The sequence below is a fragment of the Phyllostomus hastatus genome, unplaced genomic scaffold, assembly GCF_019186645.2.
Source record: "Phyllostomus hastatus isolate PE091 unplaced genomic scaffold, TTU_PhHast_1.1 phas_scaffold_555, whole genome shotgun sequence".
In the NCBI taxonomy this organism is placed as follows: domain Eukaryota; kingdom Metazoa; phylum Chordata; class Mammalia; order Chiroptera; family Phyllostomidae; genus Phyllostomus; species Phyllostomus hastatus.
This window is the reverse complement of record NW_025334036.1, coordinates 3,120,221-3,132,465: the sequence shown is the minus strand read 5'-3', so window position 1 is coordinate 3,132,465 and position 12,245 is coordinate 3,120,221. Positions and strand designations below refer to the sequence as shown.

General features: G+C 66.0%; 1 protein-coding gene across 3 annotated transcripts in view; it reads right to left on the bottom strand.

The window, feature by feature from the left end:
* Positions 1 to 639: 639 nt before the first annotated feature.
* ALPK3 (alpha kinase 3) overlaps positions 640 to 12,245 on the bottom strand; it is a 35,791-nt gene continuing 24,185 nt past the window's right edge. For all 3 annotated transcript variants that reach the window (XM_045824780.1, XM_045824782.1, XM_045824783.1), the window contains 9 exons: positions 9,076 to 11,101; positions 8,270 to 8,417; positions 7,837 to 7,964; positions 7,678 to 7,713; positions 5,098 to 5,378; positions 4,548 to 4,636; positions 3,597 to 3,817; positions 2,757 to 2,805; positions 640 to 2,227 (listed from right to left, as the gene is read on the bottom strand). In XM_045824780.1, coding sequence (XP_045680736.1) covers positions 1,882 to 2,227; positions 2,757 to 2,805; positions 3,597 to 3,817; positions 4,548 to 4,636; positions 5,098 to 5,378; positions 7,678 to 7,713; positions 7,837 to 7,964; positions 8,270 to 8,417; positions 9,076 to 11,101 — 3,324 coding nt within the window. In that variant the 3' untranslated portion in view covers positions 640 to 1,881. The remainder of the gene's footprint in view (positions 2,228 to 2,756; positions 2,806 to 3,596; positions 3,818 to 4,547; positions 4,637 to 5,097; positions 5,379 to 7,677; positions 7,714 to 7,836; positions 7,965 to 8,269; positions 8,418 to 9,075; positions 11,102 to 12,245) is intronic.

Genomic DNA, 12,245 nt, shown 5'->3' with positions numbered 1-12,245 from the left:
GGTGGATGGACGGGTGGAAAGCGTCCCAGCTCCAGTTCACCGAGGCTACCTGCACAGGCAGGCTGGGAGAGTGGGGCACTCGAGGGCAAGAGGACAAAGTGGGGGGAAGCCAGGAGAGGAGAGAAAATGTCAGCAGGGTGGGGCGAATACCAGGCAGGGAAAAGCCTGGGCCATGGCGGGGTAGGTCAGGGGGCTGGGAGGGCACTGGGGCTGAGAAGCCTCTCCACTGCAGGGGAGGTGGAGTGGTCAGTGAGTGGCTGGGAGGCAGACGCTGGCTGTCCCCTGGGCTGAGCTGGCTGCTGTGGAAAAAGCCAAAGACACTGGCGTTTCCCCGGAGCCCACGGCTCAGCTTCAGCCTCCTGGGCTCCTTCTCTGTGCTCCTCCCCCAAAGGAAGGAGCAATGCCGACCTGGCCCCAAGTCCACAGTCCCCCTGCTGAGGGGCGCAGCCATCAGCCTGGCTGCACAAGCAGCACAGGCTGTCTAGCTGTGGCCGTGGGAGGCTGAGGCCGAATGTCAGTGCAGAACACAACACGGATTCGTTTTCCCAGTGCACCCAGCGGCTGCAGGTTGCCTCAGGAATCCCGCCTGGGGAGAGGGGACCCGGAGTCCACACACCTCACAACCACATCAGACGAGGGTGAGCAGGGAACACAGTTGCAGCCTTTATTGAATTCCAAGGGGAGTGAGCTACTTCCAGACCCCTCCCCACACCCAGGGCCTGCAGGAGGGGCTCCCAGGAAGGGGACAGGGTCCTGGGCCAAGTACAGCAATTCCTCGGGAGCTCACGCACTAGGTCCTGGAGCTGGAGATTCAGGATCCAGAGTTAATGCTTGGGGACAGGGGTGCTGGGTCCCGGGCACAGAGACAGCCCTCCACCGCAGTGGGCAGCTGGCTGGCACCCTCCCCAAACCCCCAGCCATCCACTGCAGCCAGGAGGAGATGTGAGCTCCACACGAGCCACCTCTGTCAGCACGGAGCACCCAGTCCCTCCAAGTCCACACTCTCTCTCTGGCCCCGGCTGCTGACCACCCCGTGCCACTTCTCCCCTCACGGGAGGGGGGCCGTGGGCAAGTAAGGAGGGGTGGACTGGGGTGGACTAGAGGGTGGAGGGTCTGCTCTTCACCTGGGTCCTGGGGGGTGGGGTGGGGGCCGGGCTAGGAAAGCCACCAGGTGCGGGGACGAGCAGAGTCGTGAAGGGCAGGCAGCAGGCTGCAACTGGGTTCCAAGCTGGGGGTGGGGGAGGGGTGCAAGACAGCATGAGCAGCAGGCAAGTGAGTGCCTGGGAGACGAGGGAAGGAGAAGCAAGAACACGTGTCACCGGAGACCACCGCACAAGGACAGAACAGGCCCCAGGTGGGGCTCGGGGGCAGGTTTGCTGCAGGCTAAGCAAAGCCGCCTGAGGGAGAAGACGCCCTGAGAGTCACATAGCACAGGAAGCCCCGAACCCTGAGGTCAGGGAGAGGTCGGGGTGGAGCAAAGGCAGGGGTGAGTGCTGGCCTGCACGCCCCAGGGGACACCGTTCACGGCAGGGTCTGGCTGGGGCCAGGGGTCGGGGTGCAAAACTCATGCAGAGGACTCGGGGAGCCTCCAGCAGCGGCCAGTGTAAACTTCAAGGAGGGCCTCAGCCCCCGGGGCACTGGGAGCGGGGCCTGGAGCCCCGGGTGACATGGCACCAGAAGAGGCCACTGGGCTGTGTGCCAGGCACCGGAGCCAGAGCCGTCTGGGGAGGAGCTGACTGGGGAGAGGCCGCGCCGGGAGGCCCCGGGGCTGCCCGCTCGGCGCGCCTTCCTGGCCGGTCCGCGCTGGGAAGGTCTCCGTCAGGTTGAGCTGCTTCCTTGTGGGTCTGCGGCCGGGTGAAGGCCCCCAGCCTCTCGCAGGGGCTACCGCGTGCCCTGGGCCTGCGAGCTCCCCTCTCGGGTGGGGGGCTCTCCCAGTACCTGGGTGGCGACTGCCCCTGTGACCTGAGGAGTGGCCTTGGGGCTCGGGGCGCTCCTCCGGGTGCCCTGAGGGCTGGGTGGGCCTTTCTTCTGGGGCTGAGGGCTCAGCTGGGAGCCCTTCCTCCCGGCAGATGGACTCTTGGAGCCTTTGGCCTTGGCCTGGGAGTGGGCGGCCTCGGGGCCCTTGAGGGGTTTCAGCCCCAGCATCTCACAGAAGGGGCTGCACTGGTGGGAGGCGGCGAACTGGTCCAGCAGGGCGGGGAAACAGCTCTCCTTCAGGCCTTGGTATCTGCAGCCAAACAGGGGGAGCTGAGTGGGAGTCCGGCCCAAACTGAGGGTCCTGGGGGGCCGGCTTTGGGACGGCTGTGGCAGGGCGTCGTGGCCACCCACGGCACAGACTGCCCCACCTGGGAGCGCTGGGGCGCCTTCCTGGTGCCGCCTGAGGCGGTGGGATCTGAAGCCTCAGCTCTACACTGAGGCCTCGTTAGGCCCTGGCGCAGGGAATTCATCGTGTGGGGCACTGATCGGTGTGAGGACAACCGGCCTCTCTAACATAAATCAGAGCAGACCCCAGGGCGCCGCTCTGCTCAGGGCGCCCACGCTCGTCTGCACTGTGAGTGGGGGGAGGAGGAGCGGCAGGTGGCCCAGGTGCGGGCATCAACGGCTGCCGGCCCAGGTGCGGGGCAGGGGTGCAGCCCCTCGGGGGCGACTGGGACCACCTGGGCCTGGCGCCTCAGGGACGAAGAGCCGGGCGAACGTGGACACGTCAGGCCCGGGGAAGACGCGCAGAAGGCGCTGTGCCCTCACGAAGCACTCACCCGCGCAGCCTGGTGGCGATCTGCACATCGGTCACCTTCCAGTCGACCCCTGAAAGGACAGAGTTGGGAGCTGAGTCGGTGCAGCCTGGGCTGGCTCTAGGGCCCCTGTGTCTCCAGGACGGTTTCCCCTGGGACGGAGAGTCGCCAGGCGTCAGGGCGCACCTCAGGCCTCCCTCACGGGGTCGTCGCCACCGGCCTGCGTGGCAGGCGGCGTGGGCACTTCTGTATTAACGGTAGCAGTAACAGTCCCACTTTCACAGACCAGGAGCTGGGCTCAGAGCTCGGTGATGCGAGCAAAGTCACGTTTACTCATTCACTCAGTAACGGCCACTACGAGTCCAAGTAGAAGTTCAATTTCTCCTACTCCTAAATGCCAAACTCCTCCGGCCGTGCAACCCTGCCCCTACTGGGTCAGACCGGGTCACAAGCTGGGCTGGCCTCTGGGTCTGAGCTAAAGCTTTCTCCTTCCTCTGAACAGATAAGTCTGCGCAAAAGGGAGGAGGGGAAGAGGGAGGGAAATCGGGGTGGACCAGCAGAGGCATGACCCCAGGTGAGACTGGCTTCTGCGTGCACACGGAGAGCAGGCGCTGCGAGAAGCCGCGGGCAGCCTGGCGCGCGTGCCTGCGGTTCTCGGCCGCGGGAGGCCCCGGTGTGCGTTGGGGCTGCACACACAGGGCTCCCTGCCCGTCCGGTCCACTCCACAAGGGTGTCGTGAACAGACGGGGCGAGGAGTCACAAAAGCGGGCTGTAGACCAGCGCACAAGCCCTCTCCTCTGCCCCGCACCTGTCCTCACACACGTGAGTGCACGCACACACACACGCACGCGCGCACCCTCCTACCTGCCAGGTCCGTGACCAGGAAGCTGCCGTTTGTCCACAGGTACAGCCAGTGCTGGAAGGCCTGGCACTTCTGCACGGCCTCCGAGCTGCCGGGCACCGGCGCCGCGGCGGAGCCCCAGTCCCGGGAGCAGTAGGGCTGCAGGGGCTTGCCCAGGTCCTCCTCCAGCGTGGCGTACGGGACCGCGTTCGCCGGCCGGTAGATCAGGTACAGCGGGATGATCCTGAACACAGTGCCGCCCTGCAGTGAGCAGGGCGCAGGGCGCAGGGCGGCAGAGAGCTCCCCACCGTCTCAACTCTACGGTCTCGGATCTAGAAGGAGGGCCCTCCCAGAAAGAATGCCCAGTCCTGGGGCCGAGGGACAGCAAGCGCGGGGAGCTCGGGAAAGGAAACGGAGGCCGCTGGCTTCAGAGTCCTGTCCGTGCTGCGGTCGGGGCAGACCCAGACCACGCTCTGCCCCAGGAGGACTCGGAGCCGGGGGAGGGGCAGAAAGGAACCTCCAGAGAGGGCTCAGCCCGGCTGTGGCTCAGTGCCAGCCAGACCCCAGCCCTCGTGAGCAGGCACTCTGGGGTCACAGTGGAAGCAGCCCCCACCGAGCGCCGACTGCCACAGACCCCACACTGACGGCTGCCGCCACCACAGGGGGGTCCCCAGCGGTGGCCGTGGGGCTGGGCCCAGCCCACCACCTCCAGAGGGCCCGGGACCTGCTGGCCCGCACTCTGCCAGGAGCAGAGACTGGGCCGGGTGGGGGGCCCTGAGCTGGGTGAGGGGAGGCCGAAGGCCAGGGCAGAGGCCTTCCTGAAGCGGGCAGGGAACCCTGCATCCTCACTTTTGGGTTTGGAAGGACCATCAAGCTGAGCACAGGTCAGCCGTGGGCCTTCTGCAGGCGGCCATGACTCAGGCCGCCCCTGGGGGCCTCGAAACCCTGGCTCCCCCCCCGCCCTGTGCACTTACTCGGGCACCTCCCCAAAGCCGGGCACCGCCCGGGCTTCGGCCGCGAAGATCCTGCAGTACTCCCGGCTCATGTTCTGGATCTTGCAGCCCTGTGTTGGGCGACAGGGGACCCAGCCTGGTCATCGAGAGCGCCCGGCATCCTCTCCCCGGCCCAGCTTGGAGGGACGGGCCCGTGCCAGAGGCCCACAGGGAACCCTGGGGTGCGTGCTGGGCCCGGGGCCACGCTGTGGACAGCAAGGGGGCTGCCGCTGGGCGGGCGTGCGCAGACCAGCTCCCCCACACGCACCCCCTCGCCCCGACCGGAAGGCCTCTGTGCCAGACGCGTGTGAGGGCAGCGGGAAGAGTCTCTGCTGCACAACTGCCGTTTGGGAACCAAGGGCCCCGAGGTGTCACCTGGGCTGCGCCTCGGACGCCCCTCAAGGACCACCCGGGACCCTCCACAAGGTCGAGGCTGACGGCTTCTGCCCCCATCCTGGCTTCCCCCCGGGACCCGGCTGGGAGGGGAGGAGGTGGGAGAGCTCGAGGCCGGGGCCGGGGGTGGGGACGGCACCTGGATGGTGACGTCGTAGTTCCTGCCCAGCAGGGCCGTCTCGCTGCTGGGCCCGAACACCAGCAAGCTGGACACCTTGATGACGCACGTGCGGCCCGACTCGAAGATGGGCTCCAGCCCGTAGATGACCTTGGCCTGGGAGGCCTTCCGAAGGCCGTGCCCGTGTCCTCCTCCCCGTAGCTCCTCGCTCACCAGGCGCCCGAAGAGCTTGTCGCCCCAGCAGCCAGAGTCCGCCAGACCCTTGGCGAACACCATGGGAGTCATCTCGATCTCCTCTCCAACTGAAGGGAAACGGACGGGACACAGGTGGGGAACAGCGGCTCCGCCCCCTGGCGGGGTGCGCAGGGCAGGAGGGGTGGGGCGGCCTCCCCGCCCCCAGGTGCACTCCCTCTGTGCACTGCTGCTCTCTGGGGCACGCTGCGGGCCCCTAGCACCGACCATGTGGGCCCCCAAGGGCGGGCGCTGCATCAGACGCAGGCCCCCGTCACGTGACAGTGCTCTGGAGCGCCCCCCGCAGAGACAGGACATGGCCAGCGCCCGCGGAGGAAGGGCACAGACCAGCTCACCCACACGCACTCCCTTGTGGGAGGGGCAGCCAGCGCGGAACACCAGGATGACTTTGTTTGGGAGTCTGGTGTTTTGACCAGATGAGTAAATGACTCCATCTCGACCAACACGTCTGATTCGCACAAAGAGTGCACAGGGCCAGGCCCGTGGCAGGGAGCCCCCGGGGCTCCGACTGTGACCGAGAAACGCCACTTCCCACCACAAGGAGCCGGCGCTCCCCGAAGAAACGGCCGGGGGGCGGACCTGGGACATCTGGTCAGACCAGAAGGGAAAGAAGCTACTGAAACCGAGTGGAGGTTTGTCACCGGGACACAGGAGCCAACCCCCGATGGGGCTCCCACCGGCCGAGATCAGACAACGTCACCAGTGGAAAAAATTGTGTCTGCAATGTACAAAACATGTCAAACGTATCAAAAACCCCTATGTTCATAAATGTAATAGACCCCCTGCCCCTGCAGAAAACCCAAACCTTTGCAGGGCGCTAGGGCACCAACTCAGAGTAACCAAACCACCACTGCTCCTCTGCAGAAGGGAGTCAGCAAATGAATGAAGAAAAAAGGATACAATTCAAAGAGTCCACATTGCGAACGCTAATGAATTAGTGGATTTAGACAATAATCAGTGACGGTTAAAACCCCTAGTAACAACACAGGTGTATCAGATACGGTTGTTTTTTTACTTTTAAAAGGGATGGATCAGGCAAAAAACACCTGGAGGGCCCCGGTGATCGATCTCGACGTCACTGAAGGTGACACAGTCAGATGTCACGTGACTCCGGGACGGACGGAAAGAAAGCACACGGCACACGTGCGCGGGGGCCTGGCCAGGAGTGTGCGCCGGAACCCGACCGCGCCTCGCGGCCTGGACGCCCGTGCAGGGGACGCCCCAGCGGAGGGGCGCGCCGGCTGGTCACACAGTCAACACAGCCTGGAATGCAAGAAATTCTGCACGGCGAGTGGCCTCGACAGAGAAACGGCAAGGAGGGAAAACAGACGAGGGCGGAAAGACCTGCAGGTCGGAGAGACGCGTGAGACTCGGCAGCCCGCAGCAGTGCCTGGCGTCTGATCCAAGCACAGCAAAGCTTACGAGACAGCCTGGGAAGTCGGGCCGGATGTCCAGCAATATTAGAGAATCATCCCAGGCCCACCTCAGAGATGCTGTGGGTGCGGTTCCGGACCGCCCCAACAGAGCGAGCACTGCGGAAAGGGGGGCCCGAGCTTTTGGCCGGTGGAGGCTCCTGCCTTCAAGTGGTAAAAAAGGCAACATCTTTGAAGTGCCTGCCGTACAGGAAGAAACGCCTGTACTGAGCTTCTAGGCACGAGGTTAGATTCTACGTTGATGGAATCCGACTTGGTAACTCAGCAGAGAGCACCGGTTACATGACGAGCGGTTGAGTGAGTGCGTGAAGGGCGGAGCTAGTGTGTCAGGTGGCCAACGGGACCCTAGGGGCCCTTCCACCACGGGCCGCCCTCACAGCCCGAATCCTGAGCACGTCTCCGGCAGGAGCGACACAGGCTCTTCCTCGGGGGTGTGGGCCCTGGAAACGCGCATCAGTGACGGGGTGCGTCACCGCCCCCAGGGAGCCCACTGGAATGCACTTTCTCTAGGTCCTTCCCCAGAGATGGAGGGGAGGGAGGTCGGCAGTGGGGCCTCAGAAACCACACTGTCAGTGGGCTCCCCATGGGACCTAACACGCAGGACACCGCGAGACATGCCGGGAGGGAGCTGGCAGGGTCAGGTGCCTCCTGCAGGCCCACCCCGCCCTTGCTCAAGCGCTGGGACACGGGCGAAGGGCACAAGGCTGACGGACTCCTCGGGGACCAGCCCCCTTAGCCACCTCTGGCCGCACCACCCTCTGACACGGCGGCATCCCGAACCAGGAGGCAAAGGCAGCTGCCCGGGGAGGTGAGCGGGCGTTTGGAGCAGACTCCAGGCCCTTGGAGAAGGTCCCTCGGCAGAGGGCTGGGCAGGGACGGAGGCCACCCGCCCACCCCTTGCCCAGGGGCTCCGTACCTTCACCTTCTTCCCTGGACACGAACCCCGACAACACTGTGTGGAGGGGAGAGAGAAAGCGCTGCCTCAGCGCTCCGCCCAGAGTGAGCAGAGCGCCATCCGTGCAGACGGCCCCGCCCTCCCCCGGGAGCGGGGCGGGAGCGGGGCGGGCGGGCTCACCCTCGGGGCTCAGGCAGAAGTCCGTGGAGGCCGCGCCGTGCTCGTTCCGGATGGTGCAGCGGTACACGCCACAGTCCACGGGGGACGCCTGCACGATGGCCAGGGCCGCCGGCCCCTCGTCCCCTGCGCTGCAGAGAGGGGAGACCCTTCCCGTGAGGGCCGTCACCCCGGCACAGCCGGGGCCACCACGAGGGCTCAAGGCTCCTCAGGGCCGGCTCGCAGTCCTGACACTCGCCAACTGGGTGACTCCGGGCCAGGGCTGCGGCACCTCAGGGCCTCGGTCTCCTCCCCTCTACCTCGAAGCGCTAGCGCCTGTCTCAGGGGTGCTGTGGGCGTGACACACGGGACAGGCCCCAAGTGCTGGGACGGCGCTGCCATCGCGGCTGCGGCAGCGAGGCGCCGGGTCAGGGGCGGCGGCCTTCTGACAGCTTACCTCCTGGCCACCTCGCCCACGGGGCGCTGGTCCTTGGCCCACGTCAGGACCGAGTCACTGAGGATGTTGAAGAACTGGCACCAGAGCTTCAGGCTGCCCGAGGCATCCGGAAACTGCTCCACGCGGATCCTGCGGATCACCTGCGGGGCTGGGAGCGGGGCCGGGTGAGGGGACCGGGCCCCTGCGCTCCATCCGGGCCCTCTCCGGCCGGCCCGTGCTTCCCTGGCTGTCCCCGGGGGAACTGGCTGAGGGACAAGGGACTCCCATCTCCACACAAATCCTGCTCCCCCCGCTGCGCCCCATCTGCATCCCTGGGGCGTCTGCCCTGACCCCAAGCGCACATCCCAGCCAGGAAGGACCCGCCACTGCGCCCCCTCCCAGGCCAGGGAAGCCTTGCAGCTGAGGACACCGACAGCGGCCAGGAGAGGGACTCCTGCCGCAGGCCAGGCCCGACTGCGGGAGCCTGCGTTGGAGCCCTGTCCCCTGCCCGTGGGACGCGTCTGCAAAGACCGGCTCGTGGTAGTGACGGCGACAAGGGTGGCAGGCAGGAGCCGCTGAAGCCAATCCCGGTGCTGAGCCCCTGCTCCACTCTCCCTGACTCGGCCCTCTCGCAGGGGTACGGAGTGGGCACCATTACCAACTTGGAGAGAGGCGGGCCCTCCTGACTCCCAGGCGTGGGGGTCGTGACAGGAGAGCAGCTTCACGAGGCTCTCAGCAGGCCCGTGCCGCGCCCAGCAACCACGGCAGGAACGTCCTCTGCGTGCAGCCCCCGTGGGAAGCCCCGCCCCGCCCTCACCGCCGCCCACCTTTCAGCAGGTCTTTGGCTTTCTTCGACTTGTCCGCGGCCTCCTGCTTGCCTCCATCCAGGGCCGGCTCCGCGTCCGCGTCCGGCCCGCTGGCCTTGGGGCTGGAGCCTGGGTCTCCGGCCACCAGCTCCTCCTCCGCCCGAGGCACCTCCAGCAGGCCTGCCTTTCGCCCCTGGGTCGGAGAGCGCCTCTCCTGCCCCGGAGTCCCGGGGGACCCAGGCGAGAGGCCCTTCCTGGGTCCCCGAGGAGAAACCGTGGGGCTCTCCCTCTCTTCGGGCGTGGTGGCCTCCCCGTCCCCTGCTGCTCTGACCTTGGGGAGGAACCTCTTCCTCCGGGCACCCAGAGCCAGCTCCTCGGGGGTCGCTGCGGGGAGCCCTGGCGGCGTCTCCTGTGGGAGCCCCTCCCCCTGGAGGGGTCCCTGAGCTCTGCTCTCTGCGGACGGAGGTCCCTGGCCAGAGGCTGCCTGCCCACCTGCCTCTCCCAGCAGGCCCCCCACGCTGCCCTCCCGGGAGGTTCCCAGGAGGCCAGGCCCCTCGAGGGGAACCTCTCCCTCACCCTTCCTGGATGCTTCTGAGGCCAGCCCAAGGCCCGCCTCCTCACCCACCACTATGGTGGGGACGCTGAGGGGGCTGGGGCCGTGGCTCCGAGCAGCAGCCAGGGCCTGCTGGCCGGCCGCCACCTCCCGGTCCAGGAGGCCCGTGATGCGGCGGGTGGTGCAGGGGCTGAGCAGCAGGTTCTGTGCGCTCTGCACCAGATGGTCGTTCTCCACCTGCTCCAGGATGCGCCGTGACGTCCGAGGACTCAGCCCAGCCACGCCCACGGTGGGGGCCAGCGTGGGCGAGGGTTCCAGACCCCTGGGCGCTGCTTCCCCCTGGGGCTCTGTGCCTCCTCTGCCCATCCCTGTGCTGGACAGCTTCAGCAGCAGAAGCAAGTAGTTCTTCAGGGAATCTATGAGGCCAGGGTCACAGCTCCGGGGGCCTGAGGGCGTCCCTTCGTCATCTGGCATCTTGGCGCAGGCCCCCTCATTGCCGGCTGCTGTGGGTTCCAGTGGGTGGCTCTGGGTGGGGGTCCCTGGCCCCGGGTGCAGTGTGGGAGCAGAGCTCAGCAAGGCCGGGTCCCCAGAGGGCAAGAAGGCAGCTGCACCTGTGCGCTGGGCATTGGGAGTGCTGGGCAGCCCCTGATGTGGGCCATCCGACAGGCCAGTCCCAGGAGAAGGCAGAGTGGGCACCTCCGGGCTCAGCCCAGCAGGAGGACAGGCACCCGGCCCCACAGACAGCACCTCCCCGGGCCGCTCCTGCGCAGGACCCTGGGACAGGCTCCCCGCTGGCGTGTCCTTGACCGCGCCTGACCTCTCTGGCACCCAACCTCTCTCTCCTCCTGTCTGCTCCAAGCTGCCCTCAGGGAGCAACTGTGCGGGCAGCGTGGGGTGCCCTGACAGGGGACGCAGCAGAGTTTGCTCTTGGTTTCCAGAGGCTGTGACTGCTGCCGCCTCGGACCTGAGCATGGGACTGGGTTTCCCCAGGACAGAGGGCCCTCCTGGGGTCTGCGGGCTGAGGCCGCTCCCCGCTGCCGGCGTCCCCTGGTCTTCCCACATCCTTCCGTTTCCCTGGGTCTTCTTGCCCGCCTGCATCTTCCTGTCTTCCTTCCTTTCTTCCGGCGTCCTTTCCACCCGCCTCTCTGGCCCTCCCCGTGCTGCCGCTCCCTCCCGGGAGCTCCCACCCGACTCTTCTCCCTCCCTGTTCTGCGCCGCCACAGGGTCCATCCGTGTCTTCCCGCCCGCCTGTGTCCCCGAGGCCGTCCGTGTTCCGTCTCCCCGCGCGCTCTCGTCCACCTGCATCTTCCCGTCCGCCCCTGTGTCCTTCTTGCCTCCGCGTCTCCCGTCAGCACACGTGCTGCTCTCCTGGGGTTCTGTGTCCATGGGCTCAGCGACGCCCTGACTTCTGGGGGTGCTGCCGCCAGCAGAGGCCACCTCGGCACTGCCACTGGCCAGTGCGACAGGAGCCATGGTCACCTGGGACTCCGGGACCTGGGAACAAAGGTGAGCACTTAACTCCTGTGCCTCGGCATCCGTCTCCAGTCTGGCATCCCAGCCTCCTGGGACCCCATCCGCAACGGCCTGGGTGGGGGTCCTGCCCCCTGGCACCTGGGGCTGGCAGGGGTGCGGGAGGCAAAGGACGTGTGACAAGGTGCCAAAGCTGCCCACCCCAACCCCCGACCCCAGAATCTAGACCAGGGAGCACCCAGCATCCAGGTCGAGTCCCGGCCCGTCTCCCCTCTCCCTGAAGAAATCCTGCCTTTCCTGAGAGACCCTGCCCACGTGTCATCCCGCCCCACACCCCGGCCATGTGAGGACAGTGTCGTCTCCCCAGGGCTCCCGAGCAAGGGATCTGTCCCTCTCTCGTGGCACCCACTGCCCTGGAGAGAACCACGGGTGAAGCGAGGACGGAGAGAGAGACACGACCTCGCTCCTCACAACGATACGGGACAGGTACGAGAACACCTCCGTCTCAGAGACAACGGCACTGACAGTCTGATTTGTCTGTCAGCAGATAGTAAGTGGCGGAGTTTAGTTTAGAAGCCAGGCGTGTCTAGCTCCAAATCCCAAGCTCTTTGCTGTTATGCTGTGATGCCGCCCACTTAAATTATAATTAAAGGACTTACTATCTAAACATAGTGGCACAAGACAGTCATTTGTCTCCCTCCTCCTAAATGGGATCAAAACCAACCAAGTAAACAAGAAAAAAGCAAACTCCACTCCTACTGAAACCAGCGGCAAACACAGCCCACAGCCTTGAAAAGTGGGTCAGGGCTGTCGGAAGCGGACACCTGCAGCCCCAGGGGCGGAGCGGGGACACAGCCGTGCTGGGACCCAGACGGTGACCCTCCCGCGCCGGTCTCAGGACGTGCTGGCGAGGCGGCTGCCGCACAGAAAGGACCCAGCCGGGGCTCGCAGGCCCCAGCACCCCACCAACGGAGGCTGCAGGACCCCGGAGGGCTTGGCAGGAGTCGAGCAGAAGACAGAGAAGGCAGGAGCTCGTTCGTGAAGCATTAAAGGACACTGATGAACAGGCAATTTAGTGTCGCATAAAGTTTAAGTTATAAATTGCTGTACACAAATACTTCTAAGTATCAAAAGAACCACAGACAAAACCAAAGCGAACAGATTATAT